Source organism: Phaethon aethereus, assembly GCF_964289735.1.
Source record: "Phaethon aethereus genome assembly, chromosome: 2".
Classification (NCBI taxonomy): domain Eukaryota; kingdom Metazoa; phylum Chordata; class Aves; order Phaethontiformes; family Phaethontidae; genus Phaethon; species Phaethon aethereus.
This window is the reverse complement of record NC_138582.1, coordinates 122,750,196-122,768,671: the sequence shown is the minus strand read 5'-3', so window position 1 is coordinate 122,768,671 and position 18,476 is coordinate 122,750,196. Positions and strand designations below refer to the sequence as shown.

Sequence of the window (18,476 nt, the reverse complement as noted above, 5' to 3'; positions counted from 1 at the left end):
CCCTGTCAGTTTAGACTTATGAATATTTAGGTTCCTCAAGTCCCTCATAGTACTGCTTGCATCAGCTCTGAAGTTCTTTTTTTAGTTTTGGAGGAAGCGCAAGACTTGGCTTGTGTGCATAAAGATAATTAGTTGATGCTAATGTTTGTTTTCCACGTTCAGCACCTTTGCTTTTGCAATAGGCAATTACAGATTTCAACGGACGCACGTCAAGGGCTCAGTTTTGCAGCTCGAGAAAATATAGCCTAGTGGTATTTTTGTTCCTCTATATGGTGCGAGATGCTAAGTTGTGCTGTGGTCAGTGAGGTCATTGGCAAGTCAGTGTTAGCTCAGCCATGACTTACAGCCTCTTTTTTTACAGCCCTACCATGCCTGTTGGCCTGCAGATGACTGTGTCTGTACGGCTGCTGTCAGGCTCTGACTCACAGGTCTCGTTTTTTATGCTTTTCTTTCCACGAGAAGGAACAGTATGCAGAGCTGTATATATTCAGAGCTCCAGTTATCGCCAGGAAAGTCTCAGACACTAAACTTTATTTTTTTCCGTTAAATAGGATTTTTTTTTTCTTTGGGAAAGATTCACTGAAACTAATCAAAACATTCTGAGAGGGAAGTGCTGTCTTGCTAATATTTTCTAAGGGAATTATAAAAATGCATGGCTTTGAATTTAATTTGGCTTTGATATATAAATATGTGATAAGGTAGTATACATTGAAATTAAACCTTTCCATAGGTTGAAACAGTTTGCATGTGTGTGTGTATGTGTGAAGAGCTTCAAGATTTGAACTTCTCATTGCAATATCAGAAACAGGAAAATTTTGACAATTGAATTTTTTCTGTAGGTTCTAAAATCTTATTCCCATAAATCAAGATGGATGATAAAGATCTGAGTTTAGCTTTATGCATCGTCGTGGATGTTTCTAACACCCAGAGAGCTTTCTGGTACAACTGAGTCTGTAAGCATTAATATGCAACTTGAAGTAGATTCTTTAGAAAATGGTCAGTGTTGTAAGTGCTGAAGACCCATTGACTTTTATTGTGATTAATTGTAAGGGTATTTTCCCCTCTCTGCAGGAATTGTTAATTTGTCCTGGAAACTCTCAGTGAGACTGATGTGCTTCCCGGCTAAAACAAGTACAAAAGTACTGAAGGAGACTTCTGGGCCCTGGTAGGGAATCCCTCTGCCTTGGATGCCGTCCTCAAGCTGTGGCAATGATTATGCTGATGTCCAAGGCAAACCATCATAGCAGAAAACTGGAAGCAAAGTTCCCTTACCTCGTTTCTTTCATACCACCCAACGTTTTGCATTTTAGAAAATGTCTGGGAGCGTTTCACCACGAAATAAATGAGGTAGCCGCTCCCGCACAAGCAGCACGTGATGAGGACATTGGCCAAAACCCGCAGGAACCTCCTCAGGTGGATGTTCTCGTCCTTGTTGCTTTCTTGCTCATCCACGATAGACTCCTGAAAAAACAGGAGTGGTCACAGAATTGGAGCGAGTATCTCGCAGCACTGAGCCTAAGGCAACATCAGATAGTTTTCCACCCTATGAAATGCAATCCCATGCTCTTCTGGCTGTATTGAACTTGGTAGCTTGTGTTAAGTTCAAATTGAGCTTTATACAGGCATCCCGGTTTGACTGAAAGACATCAAGTGGCAAACAGCCTGCTGTGTCTCAGGGGAATGTGGTGGAGGAATTGCGCTCTGAAGTAAAACAAATTTTTTTTCAAACCCAAAAAAGGGGGTTAGGGTGGCGCAGGGCACGGGAGCTGGAGCTGCCATGGTTCAGCACCATACCCTGTTCATACAGAGAGATGCTGCACAGGTACCCAGGTTTCCCCTTAAACCTCTGCCATGGCAGGTGCTGGGAGCATCCCCAGAAGCAGATAGAGAAATGATGGGTAGGGTTACCTTGAAGCTGGTGGTGATGGACGCAAACTTGTTGTCTGCTGTTTCTGGGTTGCCAATGAGGTAGTCCCAGCTGGTGAACATTTTCCAGCTGAAAACGAAGTTGTCATCGTCCCCGTCTGCTGTACTTTCATTGGCGTTGCGTGCCATCCTGTGTAAGGACGTATGCGGTGACAAGGTCAGACAGTGTTTCACAGAGCTACCACGTGTCCTTCAGCTTTGCAAAGCAGTGCCAGTGGCTTGGGATTGCTGGTGGGTAAGGAAGGAGCGGGGTGACCGTTCTGGGGGTTTGGGTGCAACTGTCTAACATGTGCTGTTGGACTTCATGTTTAAGGAGGACTGAACTGTCAAACAGAGTCTTCAGGGCTATGCAGGTCTTGTATTAAAAACAGTAATGTAGAAAAAATCCTAGCATATGTGATTAAAGCAGGTTAAGAATTGTGTCCACCAGCTAGTGCATGAAGAAAGTCTATTTACAGTGCTTCTGGGTTCTAGGGTACAGTATGTGGTTATGGCTACCTTTTAGGTAGTTAAATTTAGTCAAAGCCCACTGGTGTTGTCCAGTACACCCACCGTGACACAGAGTTTTAGTGAGACTTCAGTAGCTGCACAATGCTGGAGCCAAAGAACTTGCAGCAGGTCACGCAGGGAGAGAAAAAGGATTATTCTTGTTAATCGGCATAGCAGCAGATATGGCTTCAGCTGTTTCCTCTCTATTATTTGATCCCTGAAATCCTTCTGTAACTCCCACTGGAGCTCCTAGCACCAGTCCCTCAAGGAAGGCGAGACAACAGATGCCGCAATTTCATGGCGAATGTACAGCAAATCCCCATGTCCCACTCCAGCCAAAGGCTCAAGAAGCTCTTTCTGCTGCACAGCAACAGGGCTTGTTTCAGCAGCGATACAAATCCATGGGCTTATTCTTTCTTGCAAAGGAAGGAAAACCTTTGCATGGTGTGTCCTCCAGGCAGGGACAGAGGGTTTTTTTTTTTATTTTATTTTTGGCTTTGCAGAGACCGTCTCAGCAGCGGCTGCATCCTCATTGCCCTGGGGATGCTGCGGGGCCCTCACCGATGCTCAGGGATGGTGCACCAGGGGCACGGAGCTTGGGGCCCTGCTTTAAAACTCCGCTGATTGTTTTGGGGACACATCAAAAGCAGTCTGGTAGCCTTTGGCTCGTTTCTGTACCCCTTGCACCATCTGTGTGACTCACATTGGCTTTCAGGAATGTTTTTTTGCAATGAAAGGATGGGAAAAGGAGCCTTTGAAATTTACTGTCAGTAAAATCCTCCTTCATGTACAAAATCCACCTGTTTGATGGCCCTGTAGTCATCTTGGTGGAAGGGTTAATGTGATTGAGAGGGGAGGAAGAGGAGGAAGAAGAAAAGGGCTGGAGAAGGAGGTGAGAGGGTTCAATTCAGAATAATGCACCTGAGCATGTGGCTACGGCAGGGGACTGCCCAGGTCCACCCAGCCCACCGGAGCCGGGGTGGTGGATGCTGAGGCCCAGTGCATGAACACAGCAGGCACGCAGCCGCCTTCGCCCCACGCTCCCCTGTCCGCCCGGCCAAGGCTGGGCCGAGCCGTGAGCCCTGCCCGTGGAGGGGAACCCAGCTGTGAGACACATCTGGGCGGGTTTTGCGGAGAGGGCAATGCCAACCGTACTTACGATCTTATAACAACCATCAGGCTATAGCCGAACACGCTGATCCCAACCATGAAATAGGCCATCGGTAGCCTGTATTTTAACCATCCAATTGTCCGCTGGTTGTTGTAGTAGCCATAAAAGAGCGCTGAGTATTTGATGTAGCCCTGGAGGAAAAGCAAAAGCAAACCTTTGTGTAAGCTGTGCAGCTTTTCTTCTGCAGGAAAGAGGTTTCTGGTGAAAACTGAAGATTTAAAACAAGAAAAGTCAACTTGGAAAAAATTTTAGTGTCTCATTCTTGGCTGTTTGCTGTCCTGACACCTTTGAGATCCATCCTCCTAAGAGCTTATCCTCCTGAGAGAGGGGAAGAAGAAGGAGAGCACGTCAGAGGATGCTGGCTCAAAACAATGTAGTTTTTATCCATTGCTGTTTCATCCCTCCTAGAAAAACCTCCTTATTGCTCTTTGTGGCTCTAGCCCACCTGCTTCTCTAAGCCAGTATCAAACACTCAGATCTTGCAGAAATGCTGTAGCAAAGGGATTTCCCACCACGATATGAAACTTTTCCTTTCAGCTAGGAGGCAGCTGATGCTCGGTACCCTGCAGATTTAGTTCCTTTTGCTGGCTACCACCTGCAGAGCAGATACAACTAAAGACTAAAATCAAAGCATTACTTTTCTGTGGAAAGCAGAGCTCAGACACAATATCAACCAAGTTGTCTCAAGTAGATCTATTTTTTGCTGTGCAAACTCTTGGACATTCAACAAGTGTGCAGATCTCCTAATGTGCATTAGCAATCTCCCTATTTTTCTGTCATATCTCATCCAAGTTGATGTGTATCATTGCATATCGTACTTCTCTATTTTTTGCCTATTTTCTTTCAGCTCATAAGTTAAGTGTAGTTGATTAGTTTGGCCATGATAGTCAAGCAAGTTCCCCTCTGATCAAGCCTTTGGAAAAACCAAAATTGAGACATAACTTGAAGCTTATATCAGAGGCAGTGTAATAGATCTTGTTTAGAGACATTGAATAATTTACACGGGAAGGGGCCTCTGGAGATCATCTAGTCAAGCCCCCTGCTCAAAGCAGAACCCGTTTCAAAATTAAGTGCTGTGGCTCAGGGCCATGTCCAGCTGAGTTTTGAAAATATGCAAGGTTGGAGATCTTGCAACCTTTCTGGTGTGTCTCTTCCAGTGTTTAACCACCTTCATTTAATCAATCAGACTAAGATCCCCCAAAGCAGTAGGTTTTTTATTCCTAACATAATACGAAACTTTGGTATCCCTGGGTGCCACATTAGCTTCATGTTTGTCCTGCACCACGTGCAGTGCCACAGGTCCAAGACAACTCTGTACATAGAATCACAGAATCATTAAGGTTGGAAAAGACCTCTAAGACCATCAAGTCCAACCATCAACCCAACACCACCATGCCCACTAAACCATGTCCCGAAGTGTCATGTCTAAATGTTTTTTGAACACCTGCAGGGATGGTGACTCCACCACCTCCCTGGGCAGCCTGTTCCAATGCTTGACCATTCCTTCAGTAACCAAATTTTTCCTAATATCTAGTCTAAACCTCCCCTGGTGCAACTTGAGGGCATTTCCTCTTGTTCTGTGGTTCTGCCAGTGCTGCTGAGCCACGTGGGGAAATGCAGCAAGCCTGTGGCTGGCACACCACCAGCACGGCTGCGTGGGGCTCATAGCGTGTTATGTGTGTGTAATGCGTGCGGGGGAGTTGCAATGAAAAAAGCCACATAAAAGGTAACGTTCCTGGAAGGCGCTTAGTGATTTTGTTTTCTCAGGTTGTAATCCAAAACCTTTGGCTTTTTGATTCATTAAATGGTGGGGAGGACAGAAAAATGAGTTTCTCTGCTCACATCGTCCAGTAGGTTCTTTAAACTCTGTTTGTGAGACAAGGTATCTGGTGTCCAAGTGAGATTTATTCCTTTCTACTCCTCTAGAAATCCATGATGTGACCTTCTTGCTGCCAAAGCATAGATTTCCCTGGCTCCTCTCTCTTAAAATGCATTTTTCAGGATCACCGTATTGACTCCATTTTACGCCTGCTCTGAAATACGTTTCCCCATTGCATGTCCCCTGTGGAGCACGCTGGAATAAGCATCTATTCATTTTTGAAGGGCGAGCCTCTGTGACGTCTGCCGCGGAGGGTGTAGGTGTACGTCATTGCCCCGTGGCTGGAGGTTGCTCCCCAAACTGCGCGACTGCTCCCTGTTGCCAAGTCGCACGGGAGTGGGTACGGGATGGGGACCTGTGTGTCAGAGGGGGTCAGAGCACCAAGCCCTCCGTGACAGCAGGGGCGTGTAGACGTATGTACCAAGCCACAGGCAGGGCTTTTCAAGCAACGGTACGGCCTCATCCAAGAGCAAATTTCCTTACTGATATGCATATAGTTTTTGGTCTCCCAGACAAAACCAGCAGCTCCTGCAGGGTTTCTTTTTTGTTTGTTTGGGGGTTTGGTTGTTTTTGGGGTTTTTTTTGGACAAATGAGTTTAAATGCTGCTGCTTATATTTTTACAGTGTGCTGCTCAAATGTGCTTTTCATTCAGCACATTGTTACTTGAAATGCCACTAATTCACCTCTGAATTTTGGATTCTGGAAAGTGGGTGAAAGTGCTGCGAAAGCAAGAGTTAAAAGCATCCTCAGCAGAAAATGGGTGGTGAACAAAGGTCTGGCCCTGTCAGGTTCCTGGACACACCAGTATTTGAAGCCTTATTAATAAATCCATTTAAATAATCTGGCTTACATTAAAGTAGTTGTTGGGGTGTTTTTTAGCTAAGGATATTGTGATGGGGTTTATTACAGAAGGACTGGGTCCCACACTTGTAATATGGGGGCCAGCACCATCAAATATTTAAAAAATATTTCTAGAAGTAGTATCTTTGAAATTCAGATCCCAAGGTATTGGCCACAGCAGAATCTTTTCACTCCCTGCATGCATATTTTTCTTTTTCGGGCCGTCCCCTAAAAACACTTAATCCCTTTGACGCAAATCTTCAAAGGCAAAGAGTAACTGGGGCGGTGGGGTGCGAGTTGGGGCTGTCGGCAGGGGCAGCTGGAAACGCAAGCTTTGGGTGCAAGTCCTAAACTTTGGTTCCAGCTTCAGGCTCATATAAATATTTCAGGGGAACAGGGGTGGCAGGGACGCGGGGAGCGATCCCCTTCCCAAGGCTATGGGCAAGTTCAGTGGTATGGGAAGGTGCTCCCTGCCCGCGAGCGGGGTCTGCGGCTTGAACTTGCCTTCTGGCTGCCTGGTTCGGAGCAGCTCTCGTGTTTCACCTTCATGCTGGCTGCCTTTCTACTTAGAAGTAAAATGGCTCTTGTGCATACAAAATTTTTTCTGTTTTCAGGATAAAATTCTAGGTTATGAATGTGAGATGATGATATAGATTTCTACAGATTGTTCTATGTAGATTTAAAATACAGCAGAAATGTATTTATTGGGTGTTTCTTCCTCTGAAAAAGGATATTTTTTTGCCTGAGTTCAAGAGGCAACTCTGTGAACATGATGTGAGTTGCACCAAGCTCATCACTGGGCAGGTTACGTAGTGATCTGCTTCTACTAATGCTCATAGAAAAACATAACCTCGGCTTTTGCACTTCATGAATAAAAATACTGTGTAGATAGATAAAAGGACATGGGGTCCCTGAATCTGCTTTGACTTTCTTTGTTGTGGAACTGTATAACTCCACTGGCCTTAGTGGGTTTTACTTTGTCCTGTTGCACCTCATTGACCCCGGACAGACATGTTTCGGTGTTAGCCAGCTGTGTTGGGACATGATATGTCCCCTTTGGAATAAAAGCACCTGCTTCACTCCTGCAAACCCAAGAAATATATGTCTCTGTGTGTGTGTATACAGGTACACGTGTGACATACGCCAGCCGGCACGTTTGTATATGGAAGTGGTTCAAATGCATATGCAGGTGCCTGCATGTGCACATGCTGTTACTGGCCAGAAATCTCTGGAGATCCACAAAGATTTTGTGGCAGCGTGTGTCTTCATCTTCTGTAAGAAATAGGTGCATTGCTGGTTTATGTTGGCACAAATTCGTCCCTGTTGAAGTTAGCATTGCTAACTTCTGAAGGGTTTGAGGAGGTATTCAACTGGCCTCTTATGATTTACGCTCTTGTGCTTACCTCAAAATCCCAAAGAACTGAAAAATCCATAGCTGTTGCTTGTTCAGCCCGGGGTACAGTCTTCCTTGGCATGCTTCCGTATGGCATTCCCATCAGGACCTGGTGAACATTAATAATAGTGATGCATGTATAGTGTTTTTTGCAGTTCTTTTCTTAACGTGTCCCTTTTGGTTTGCTTTTGGTTGGTTTTCCTTTTGGCTGATTTTAATACATGTTTTGTTTCTTAATACCAGAGCAGCAGTTTAAAATATTTAGCATTAATTTCACCCAAATAACCAGAGGAATTCCCTTTCCCTGGTAACCTGCATTGCTCAGGAAGTATTTTGCCAAGGAACTGTATCCCTCAATGAACAGCTCCAGTTTAAATATCCTTAGTTTAGCAAGAAGTTCTTTGCTTGAACTTCATAGCTCTAATGCAATAAAGGGATTAACTTTATCTATTTATGCACGACTCCTCCTTTGAGAGAAGTCAAGAGCACTGGGTTGAGCTTGCAGTATATTTTGTATTATATAGTCTTGAACTGAAAAATGATCTCAAGGTGAGGTGAAAGGCAATTAGGTTTGGGCAAAAAGTGTATGAAGAAACAATGCAAAGAAGAGTTTTCACTTGCAGCAAGTCTAGCAGCTATTGAAGTCCAGAGAACATCAAGGGCTATGGAGAGCTAATATATATTTACAAGCAGACTCTGACTGGTGCCTATACCAAAATATCTCATTAGCATTCATAGCCTGGAAAGGTCCTAGCATATAATCTATCACTTTATTTTGGGGGGCTAATTAATTTCAAAATCATTTATGATTAAATGTTTATTGCCCAGCTACTGTCCATAGCGTAACAGCTCAGTAGGCAATGAGTAACAGTATGCATACTTTAAAGACGAAAGCTGTTTAGTCTTCTACCATATGCATAGCTCCTAGCAAAATACATTTGTATTGTTCAGTGCTAATGGTTATGTCTCTTCATCCTGGGAGGAAACAGAGCTTTTACTTTCCATAGTGTGAGCAGCCACGTTGAGGAGAACAAAAACACGGTCCTCAGGAGAAACTTTGTGCTGCATTTTTGCTCCGTAAAAATCTGCATTGAACAGAACAGATGCCACTGTCTGTAGATTTCGCAGCCTTTAAAGACTACAATGAATCATTTAACTGGTGCTGTAATAGCTGCATTAAAAAATTCTTCAATAAACGATCATATAAATTTGGCTATGAGATACTTTTCCTTTTCCAAGAACAGCGAGAAATAGAAAAACTAAAAATAAAACTCTTCCTTGTGAATCATCTGAATTAGAAGTACAGAAAAGAGATATTTCCCCCAAAAAAGTTAGTTGTCAAAGCGCTGGGAAATTGTTTGTTCCTTCCCTCAACGGCTCCTCCTGTGGGGCTGTGCCCCTTGGTGAGCCCAAAAGGGGGATTTTCTAAATCACTTTCAGAGCACAGCCCATTTCTTACGGTTTTTATGGACCTCAGCTTGTACCTAGGATTCATAGGTCACGTTTTTCACTTTAGTCAAAATGTAAAACTAGCCTTAAATTAGGTTTTTGAGCTCCTGTTTTAGCTGCTGGAGGTGCAGAATCTTTGATAGCATTTTAGGTCTCCTGATTTCAATCCAACTTTTGCTCCTGTGTCAGTAACAGCCTTGTAAGTTGCTCTTTGTAAATAATTGTCCTTATACTTTCATTTTTCTAAAGCACTGCCTGTTATAAGATGCTTGTTTGTGCTATCAGTCTCATGTTAAGCAACGGGCAGGATATTACTAAAAGGAGAATTAAGCGCTTACCTCTGGAATTATAACCAGTCCAAATATTAACCCAAAAAGGACGAGATTTACTCCATACATCCACCGCAGAAATATGAAGTAGGAGGCGACTGAGGAGCCAAAGTGACCTTTAAGCAGGAGATACTTCATGGTTAGGAGTTTAGAGGGTTAAACCATCCTCAGCAAGGCTTGGACCCCTTCACCCTCAGGTCTCCCCAGTGTGTTGCCCAAGACCCTCCCAGCAGTCTCAACCGCCGACGGAGTTGGCAAAGCCCAGAGCTGCCTAGGGTGCATGCTCCTCGTTTGGCACCGGTGTCCAGGGCTAGAGGACACTGGGGACCAGGGAGATGGAGCAACACTGCTCTACAAAAAGTCTCACTGCCACCACACAGCAACTTCTACTTACTCTCCACTTCCTTTATCTTCATCTCCCAGGGTATGCACTGGGTTTTAAAATTGTCAAAGTCTCTCTTAAATTTCACCCATTTCTGAAACAAGACAACGTTGCAGTGAGCAGGAAGGTGCGGAGAGGGACGCTGCTTCGTCCGCAGGGCTTTCTAAAGTCAGGGGTTGGTGGCATTGCTAGGAGAGGGTGTAGCGTCCAAAGCAAAAACTCCGGTCTGGGTCTGATCTTTTGGACTATTTCAGAAACTACCTTCAATCCAAAAGCCCCCCACCTCCAAGTGTTCACATTCATTACCTGAGTTTTAACCTCCCCTGACTTTTGGAAAGCTGCAGTTGTGCTGTGAGTTTACCATATTATATAGGGGTGGAAAATTCAGACCTAGCTCTGGATTGGAAGATTTGATGCTGAACCAACTCTATTTAAAACAAGATTTAATTTGAAAAAATACTGAGCTCGAATCCTTCCTCATCACATCAGCAGCTAAACCCCCATTGATTTCATCATCTCAGGCCTGGCTTCATTTTTCACTTCTCGGTATAATCTCCATGACAACATGCAATTGGCTACCAACTTCAGTCTTAAGACACAGTCATCATTCTCCCTGTTACCTCCTCATTACCGGGGAAGATGAAATTTTACAGGAGTCTGTGGGGCGGTGCAAGAGTTTGGCATGGCCTCTCCCCTTTAGGCGTACCTTGTCCCACAGATCAAGGTTTGGGAGACTGCAAACAGAAAGCTGTGGTGTTCTCTGCTCCTGCAAACCCCCCCTTGCTTCAGGGAAGGTCGCAATGAGAATTCAGGCGGGGGAAATTTCCTCCTGTTCTTTCTGTAATAGTCATAGATTTGAAGCTGACTAGTATTTTTTTGAATGTGGGCAGGAAGATTTATTCTGATTTCCTGGTGTCTCTTTTGCTAAATACAGGTTAATAAACTCTACCAAGAATGTGCTGAATACATAACCAGGCATCCATGTTTTTCCCTGACAGCATCGCAGCACTTACCTTTGCCATCATCATCTTATACGCGTACAACTTTTTTCCCTTCCCTTTTCCCAGGGCTCCTTCGAACTTCTCTACAAAAGCTTGCGCCTCCCTAATTGGAAAACGAACAAGCAGGTTATTAAATCAGCGTGGGGGTCTTTAGCTTTTCACCTCTGCCTGCGCCGGTGGGAGCGCAGCCGCGTCTGTGAGAAGGTGGGGGTTTGGCCTCTCTCCACACCCCACGCTGCATCCGGGGTTCTGGCTGCTGGCTGCCGCTGCTGTTGCGGTGCCGTGTGGAGCTGACGTGTCCAACCGGGGCTAGCTAACGGGTTCCCAAAGCGCTCATGTGTGTGCAGAGGTGTGTCCCAAATCTTGCTCCCCACTTCTCTCTGTGTGTAGACCAAAAAGCCTGCCTGTTCCTCTCGCTCCAGAGCTCTCCCATTCCAGCATGCCTGCTATAACATCTCTCTCCTGGTGCACTGGTCATGAAGAAAATAACATTGTCTAGGGAAACTACCTCCAAGAGGATGCAGAATTTCCCTCCATGAACACCTCCCTGGATAAATATCAGAGATGTACAGTTGGCCCAACAGCATAATCTCAGCGCCAGAAAAGGGAGTGTACGCTAGTCAGGAGTAAAATTGAGCTGCAAATTGAAATTAGCTTTAGAATAGGATTTCTAAGGGAGATATAGAGAAAAGAACCTAGGTAGATGCTGTTAGAGTATGCTGAGTTGGAATAAAATCGTATCATATATTGGTGTTGCTAATATAGCATGAGAAGAGATTACATTTCAGGAGTTGGGAGGTCCTTTACAATTCTAAACCTGTGGGAAAGACAGACTTCTACTTGGTAGAAATAGTTGGCTAGCTCAGCCTGTAACCTTGGGAAAATGACCTCTGACTTTATTTGCAAACCTGAAGTCTTGAACATACTGTTTCACTCTGTCTGTATTTCACATTCCTCACCTGTGCAATGGGGCTGATCCTTTCTTGTCTCAGGGTTGAGTTTGTGCAGCCAAAATAACTAATGAATGTATAGCGCTCAGAGAGCCTTTCTGGAGACTTCTGCACAAGCAATGCAACAGATCTGTTTAGGTCCATTAGCGGGTGGTAATGATTGCCATGGTTCAGGTATAAGATGAAAGGATGGAGATATGCTATCAAACATGATCCTAGGCAGAATTTTAGCCAGGATCCTACACCAAAGGGAGAATATGTCAGAAATAATACTGCTTTTCTTTTTTTTCTTTTCCTGCAGAACTTGGGACTTACAGGGTCATAAGATTTTATTTGTAATGAGCTCTGGCTTGTAGCATGCTTATGAGATAGAAAAACTGCTTTAATACAGTTTCCCTGTACAGATCTTTACCCAGATTTTTAGAAATAATTGGCAGTGTTCAAGGGTCCTGATTTTAATGGAAGATGCAGCAGGTCTTGGCCTTCAGGGTGTAAAAGAGAGAAGCAGAGACACACAGTGGCTGCCAACCTCCACAGCCTGGTCACCGCAGCTCTGAGCAGCCTCTTGGCAAACGCGGACTGGGAGCCCCACCGCTCCCTGTGGGGCTGTGCGTGCCTCGCAGTGCTGTTTTGAAAGCTCTCCTGGTAGAAAGGGGTTTCAGAGAATTTTTAACCAATAGAGCTGGGATTTGGATCATTGCCTCGAGATGGGAATGGTTTGTTATGAGCCGTTCCCTGTTGACCTGTGATTTCCCTGGTCTGCCCTGCCCCACCGCTCCCCATTGCCCTGCAGTAAGGGGTCTCTGCAGCTGCCTGAATCGTTCCCACATTCAGCATGGGCTCTATGGCAATATTATCTTTGCTCCATAAACCTCTGCGAATAATACAGCATTTTTTCCAAGCTGCCCCATCTCAGGAGTGTGAAGTAACATGGCACTTGGCCACTCTGATTTCTGTCTGACAATAGGCATGAATAGCAAACCAGGGCACAGAGTCTGCTTTAACAAGTAGCCTGACAGTGGTGAGTCATTTGGTTTTAAATACAAGGGTAGAATGACCTGGCCGTGGGTATCAGTTGAACAGATTTGCACCTTGTCGGTTCTTTGGTTACAGAGGCTGAAAATCAAATTCCACATTTTAACTCTGATCATTTAAACCCAGACAGGCTGGCCAGGCTCTGCTGGTTGCTCTTTCTGAGGCTGGGGTGTTACAGCGGCAGCAGCAAATATGCAATTTCTCGGAAAGGCAAAGTGCATCTGACAGTCAGCAAAGACCCCAGGGGAGGGGGTTCCTGGTGTGACAGGTACCTGAGCACCGAGAGCTTCTTCACCATCCTCCAGGGCTTGTTCCTCATGGTGGAAATCAGTTTTTTCTTTTGCTCCACCTGCTCCATCAGCATCGCAAGCTCTTCCTCTGACAACGACTCCTCGTCGGATGAGTTGGAAGAAGCAGAAGTACTGGAAGAGACACAAATTAAAGGGCACAAAATAGAAAAACTCTCAGGAGTTAGAGGGAAGGTGTTGCTTGGGGTGGGCACAGTGCCGCTCGTCCCCGGGGACCCCGCTCTGATGCCTCACTGTCCCCTGGCTTGGTGCAACAGCAATGCACCCCTTCGCCCTCACGGCAAGGCTGCTTCCAGCCAGGATAACGAAGAAGTGATTGTGCCCCACCATAACTCACCCGACGTTGTGCTTTGGACCATGCTTCAGCTACAGAAGCCTAGGGCTACAGCTGGCTCTGGAGAAATGTTTTTCACATCTTCAGAGGAAATGGAAGATATTGGGAGAAGCAGAGGGTTGGGACAAGCAAGATTTGGACTTGAAAACATCGGAGATCCATTTTAACCTGAATGTTTCCAGAGACCAACGAAAAAAACGTGCCCAGATCTGAGTTGCTCAAGCTGTCTTATTTTAGAATGCCTTTCTACCCCCAGCTGTAGGCTGCATGCAGGGATCTGATCCTGGCTGGGAAACAATAATGACAGAAGACCTTGGAAACAGCTTGGTTGTGTGGCACTTTACTCTTTTCCACTGTTGCATCTCTTTTGGGAGAGCAGTAACTTGTTGGCAGTCTATTGGTTTTGCAGCTCCAACCCATACACCACTGGCATGTTGATACCGCTGCCAGTCTGACACAAGGAACCGTACTCAGGGATTGTTTAATTACCTGTTTTTCCTGTCTTTCTTCTGTTTGTTCTCCCCCTCCTTTCCCTTCTTGTTTGTTTTCTTTTCTTTGTTTTCTGACTCCTTTTGATCTTTGGTAGGAGCCTTTTTGCCTGCCTGCCTCTTCTGGCTTCCTTCCTCTCCTGCCTTTTTTACATAGCTGTTTTTTCTCTGGTAGTTTTTTCTCCTAGAAGCTCTGTTTTGTTGGCTACAACTATCTTCCTCTTTGCTTTCATCTTCTTCTTCGTCTTTCTCTTGCTTTTTTCTTTCAAGTCTGCTTGTTCTGCCGGTTTCCCTGGGGGGCTGTTTCTTAGGTCTCTTGTCCTTTACTTCATCTTCTGCAAGGGACAAAAAACACGTACTTCGGGAAATCCACGCTGGCAAAATAAGGATTCATAAGAAAAGCGCAGGCAGCCAAGATGCCTGATGCAAACCCTAGTGAAGTCAATGAGCACCTGCTCATTCACAATGATGGGCTTTGTGCTAACGCCCTGTCCAAGAACCACATCCAACTCTTTGGTTAAGCAGCTCCCATTTAAGATAGTACAGCTCATTTTAGCACAACAGTGACTTATATGTGACCATAAGAAATTGGGAATTAGTTACAAATGCAAAAGCCCATCCATCAGAGAGAACAGACAGGTATCTTCCCGACCTGTAAACACAGCAGAGCAACTGAGCTGCAGTTGGTTGTATAGTATGTAGTTTGCTTGTTGGTGCAATGTCCTTGAAAAATGTTTACTTTTCAAGGCTGGGGATTGAGCTCTTCTAATTATAGAGAGAAAAGGTACAGCTTAGGCAGCACCCAGTTTTGTTTCTCTGAGTTTTCTTTTATATAGGAAGATCTCTATCCAGAGAAGAAAAAAACCCAGATAGTCTCTGATGCACGCTTCATTCTCATTGGCATTGCAAGCTAAAAATCTCTTTTGTCCAGAAGTTAGAAGTGCTTCCAGATTGAAGGATTGAATGGAGCATGATTTAATTGCAGAATATTATAGAAAGGGAAAAAAACATTCAAAAAACCTCAAACCTCTCCATCCCTTATACCACCCAGTACATTAAAATCAATAGTAAGTTTTTCAGAGTCTTTTGTCTTATAATTTTCCAAAATTTCTGGCTGATGAAAAAAAAATGTTCAAATAAACAAACAAAAATTTGTAATTTTGGAATAGATTTTTTTTCCCCAGGGTTGGAGAAATTGTAATGGAAGAAGGAATTGGTGCTGGAATGGAATCCAGGGTGAAAAATGAGCAGCCTAAAAGATGAGGAAAATAGAAGCAAAAAGAATTCGAGTATTTGCATTTTTGCTTTGGTGAAAAGTTAGAATTTAGTAACAAGGAAATAGTTTTTGCTTGCTAGTGGTAAAAAATTAGTAGGTGGTGGCTATCACACTTGTCACTGGAAATGTGAAGGAGCTTTTAACTCATTTCTCAGGAGCCATGAGGTAGGTTTCAGTTAATATGTAATGGTCCATCTCAGCTGAATTTCAGTTAGTGATCTAGGTCAAAGGACCACCTACCTTCTTTGGGAAAATGTTCATTTTGGGCAGCCAACTATTACACTTTTAATTTGCAGCCTATCAAATATTAGGTTAAATGTGGAGCATTCATTTGTTACTTTTATCTTACTGCCTTGTTTGCCTGTACAGAAAAGGTGGCTATGATTTAAAAAAAAAAAAATCCCAGTTATTTGCTAATTACTTTCTCATATTTTATGGATTGTACAGACATGGTTGTGAACCATTTCTGCAGTAACATCTGCATTCTTGTCACCTATCCAGCGCTGTTATTATCTTTCCTCTTAGCTATCTGTCTTTGTTTAGTGTCGTAATCCTATCACTTTTAGCTATTTCTCTCCATTTACTATAAATTCAGGGTTAAAGCTGTTTGTTTCCAATTCTGTCACTGACTCTTCCTAATTTTCCTCACAGCCATCAGTCTGCCTCCAATACATTTTTCTTTTTTTCTTCTCAGGGCCATGATTAATCGAGATACCGGTGTGTTACGGTCTAAGCAAGCATTACAGGGAGGGCAAGCGGGACCTCGGTGCGGTGCAAAGCAGTCCCAGCCCTGCGCAGGATGGTGCTTTGCTGCAGTGCCTGGTTTACTAGGGATGACTGCCAAGGGACGCGGGCTCCGACAGCCTCCTACTCCAGCAGCATGGATGAGAAGGGGCAGACTGCTTAAGAACGGTGGTTTACATATCACCATTATAAAACAAACCTCAAGGGAAAAATCTGCTTGCTTACAAGTAGCTCATGAAATGGTTTCTCTTGCAGAGCAAGTCACAAGCCAGAGAGAAAAAGAAAAGGTATCACCTCTTGCATTTCAAACAAGACCGTATTTTTTAATCTCTACATTACCTTCACTCTCTGCGTCGCTTTCGACTTGTCCATCGATCTCTATTCCGGCTGCAAGACAAAGAACAAAAAGTAATTGCATTTGTTGCTGGGATTTACACATGCGATGCTTTACACAGCTAGCCCTTCAGTGCCAGCTTGGCAGAACGTCCCTTATTGATTATACATTATATTCTTTTCCTACAGTGATGCTCTTAATATTTACTTTAGTTTGGCAGATTGACAGAAGTTTCTTGCATGAGCAAACTGAAATTGCATGATCTTTGGGAGACACAAAATAGTGTGCTTGGAAAGTCCAGAGACATTCTGTCAAGTATTTGTCAACGTCCAAATTGAAATGATCTCATAGTGATACCAACCATTTTCCATGATGACCTGTAAAGCACATTTCTTTTTCTTCCCCATGACAGCCTCCTGTCTTTTGCACAGACGCCGTAGCTGCTATGCCGCGCACGCACGCCCCAGTCATATACGGGTCACTCGCCCTCCCAGCACCCATGTGCTTGTCTCCTTGGCATTGCAGACAAACGGGCACATCCAGCCGTCAGCGACCTCTTGCTTGTGATCCATGTGGGCAGGGAGGGCAGGGAGGGGTGGGAGAGGCAGGAAAGACCCGGTCTCTGCCTCAGCCCACCCAAACACTTTCCCTTCTGCTGCCTTCTCCCTGTGAAAAAGGCACCTGTCGGCATTACATTGCATTTCATTATTTAAACATGAAGGAAAGCCCTTTGGTGGATACTTGGTGGTATCGTATGAAACACAGACACAAGTCACGTCTGGTTCTGACATAAGCCTGTGGCTGGAGGCTTTGAAAGGATCAATTTTCTTAATGCCATATTCTTTACTGACCTGCGTCAATCTTTGTAACCCTGTTAGTCATTCTCCGGCACCTTATTAAACCCTCAGCCGGTGCCCCTCGGGGCACAGCTGTGGGTCGCCTTTTGTCCTCCGTCCATGTCCTTTATAGGGGACTCATGGGCTGATAGATGCAGCCGGGAGTCAGGAGTCAGGACACCGGGATCTCTCTTTCCTTTGCTCCTCTATTCTGTGTGACCTTTGCATACTCATTGCGCTTGCTGGTAAAATAGGATAGATTTTCCTTCTAGGTGCTCTGAGGCTTAATTAATTAATGTGAGACCCTCATTCGGAAGGTCCTTTGGTACCGCAAAGTATTGTATTGCATGCTGCAGCTTGCAGTCTTTTGACGGGCCAAGAATAGGTTTGCCTGAGCAATCTCCGGTGTAAAACCTGCAGCATCTGCCCCAGCTGCAGCTTCCTCGGCGAGCTGGCGCGTCCCCGGCGCTGGGCTTCTCCTGCAGGCGTGCGGATGGCAAGGGTGGTTTCCCAAGAGGAGAGCTTACCCCCACGCCACCTCTGAAATCCGCTGCGGACCCCCGGCTCGCCTGGCGTGGTGGCAAGGGCTTTTCTCCAAGTGTTGGCAAGGGAGAGCGTTAATTCCCCCCTTCTGTCCCAAACGTTGTGGAGATCAGCGTGAGGCTGCTGCCACCAGTGACTCTCGCAGATGACTCAGGCTCTGGGTCAGGTGCAGCACCCGAGGAAGTGCCAGCCTGAACGGGACACTCTCTGCTGCTCTGTGCTCGCTGCATTTTGGTCCAAAGACACCTTTCAAGTATTTTAAGTCCAATCGCATGGATTGTTTGATCTGCCTTTGACTTCATCTCAGCACACCTGAGCTAGATACATAATGCATGGTATGTGCCCATATGTTATTAACAACTCTAACCCTACAAGTTCATTACACGGGGAATTTTCGCTGTATGTTCCCCACACCAGTGGGACTGACTGGGGCTGAAGACAGTGTTAGGGGTTTTTTAAGGTCTTCCCAGTGAACAAGTTTCACCTATAACCCTATGTGTTGATGTGGTAGGTCGAAAAGTTGTTCCAAATGTCATCACTAGCTCATTGCACCAATACTGCTCCAGGCAAAATGGAGCAATTTGCAGTTGCTGGAGTCTAATGGGACAGGTTTTCTGTAGGCTGCTTCAGTTGCCTCAAGCCTCAGCCCTAAATATCTCTTTCCCAAACAGAGGATCTAGGGACTTCATTTTCCTTGTTAAATGAAAGGCACGTTTCTGGAGAATCGTGACGTCCACCACACCCTCATCACACCGTGCTCGGCGCTGA

General features: G+C 45.0%; 1 protein-coding gene across 1 annotated transcript in view; it reads right to left on the bottom strand.

The window, feature by feature from the left end:
• Window positions 1-16,736, bottom strand: part of TMC2 (transmembrane channel like 2) — a gene marked incomplete at both ends in the record, with an annotated part of 38,131 nt that extends 21,395 nt beyond the window's left edge. Inside the window, 11 exons of the mRNA XM_081996476.1 lie at window positions 1,273-1,461; window positions 1,909-2,056; window positions 3,575-3,717; window positions 7,710-7,808; window positions 9,487-9,593; window positions 9,872-9,953; window positions 10,873-10,963; window positions 13,118-13,267; window positions 13,977-14,310; window positions 16,335-16,382; window positions 16,691-16,736. Of these exons, the coding sequence (XP_081852602.1) occupies window positions 1,273-1,461; window positions 1,909-2,056; window positions 3,575-3,717; window positions 7,710-7,808; window positions 9,487-9,593; window positions 9,872-9,953; window positions 10,873-10,963; window positions 13,118-13,267; window positions 13,977-14,310; window positions 16,335-16,382; window positions 16,691-16,736 (1,437 nt within the window). The remainder of the gene's footprint in view (window positions 1-1,272; window positions 1,462-1,908; window positions 2,057-3,574; window positions 3,718-7,709; window positions 7,809-9,486; window positions 9,594-9,871; window positions 9,954-10,872; window positions 10,964-13,117; window positions 13,268-13,976; window positions 14,311-16,334; window positions 16,383-16,690) is intronic.
• Window positions 16,737-18,476: the final 1,740 nt, after the last annotated feature.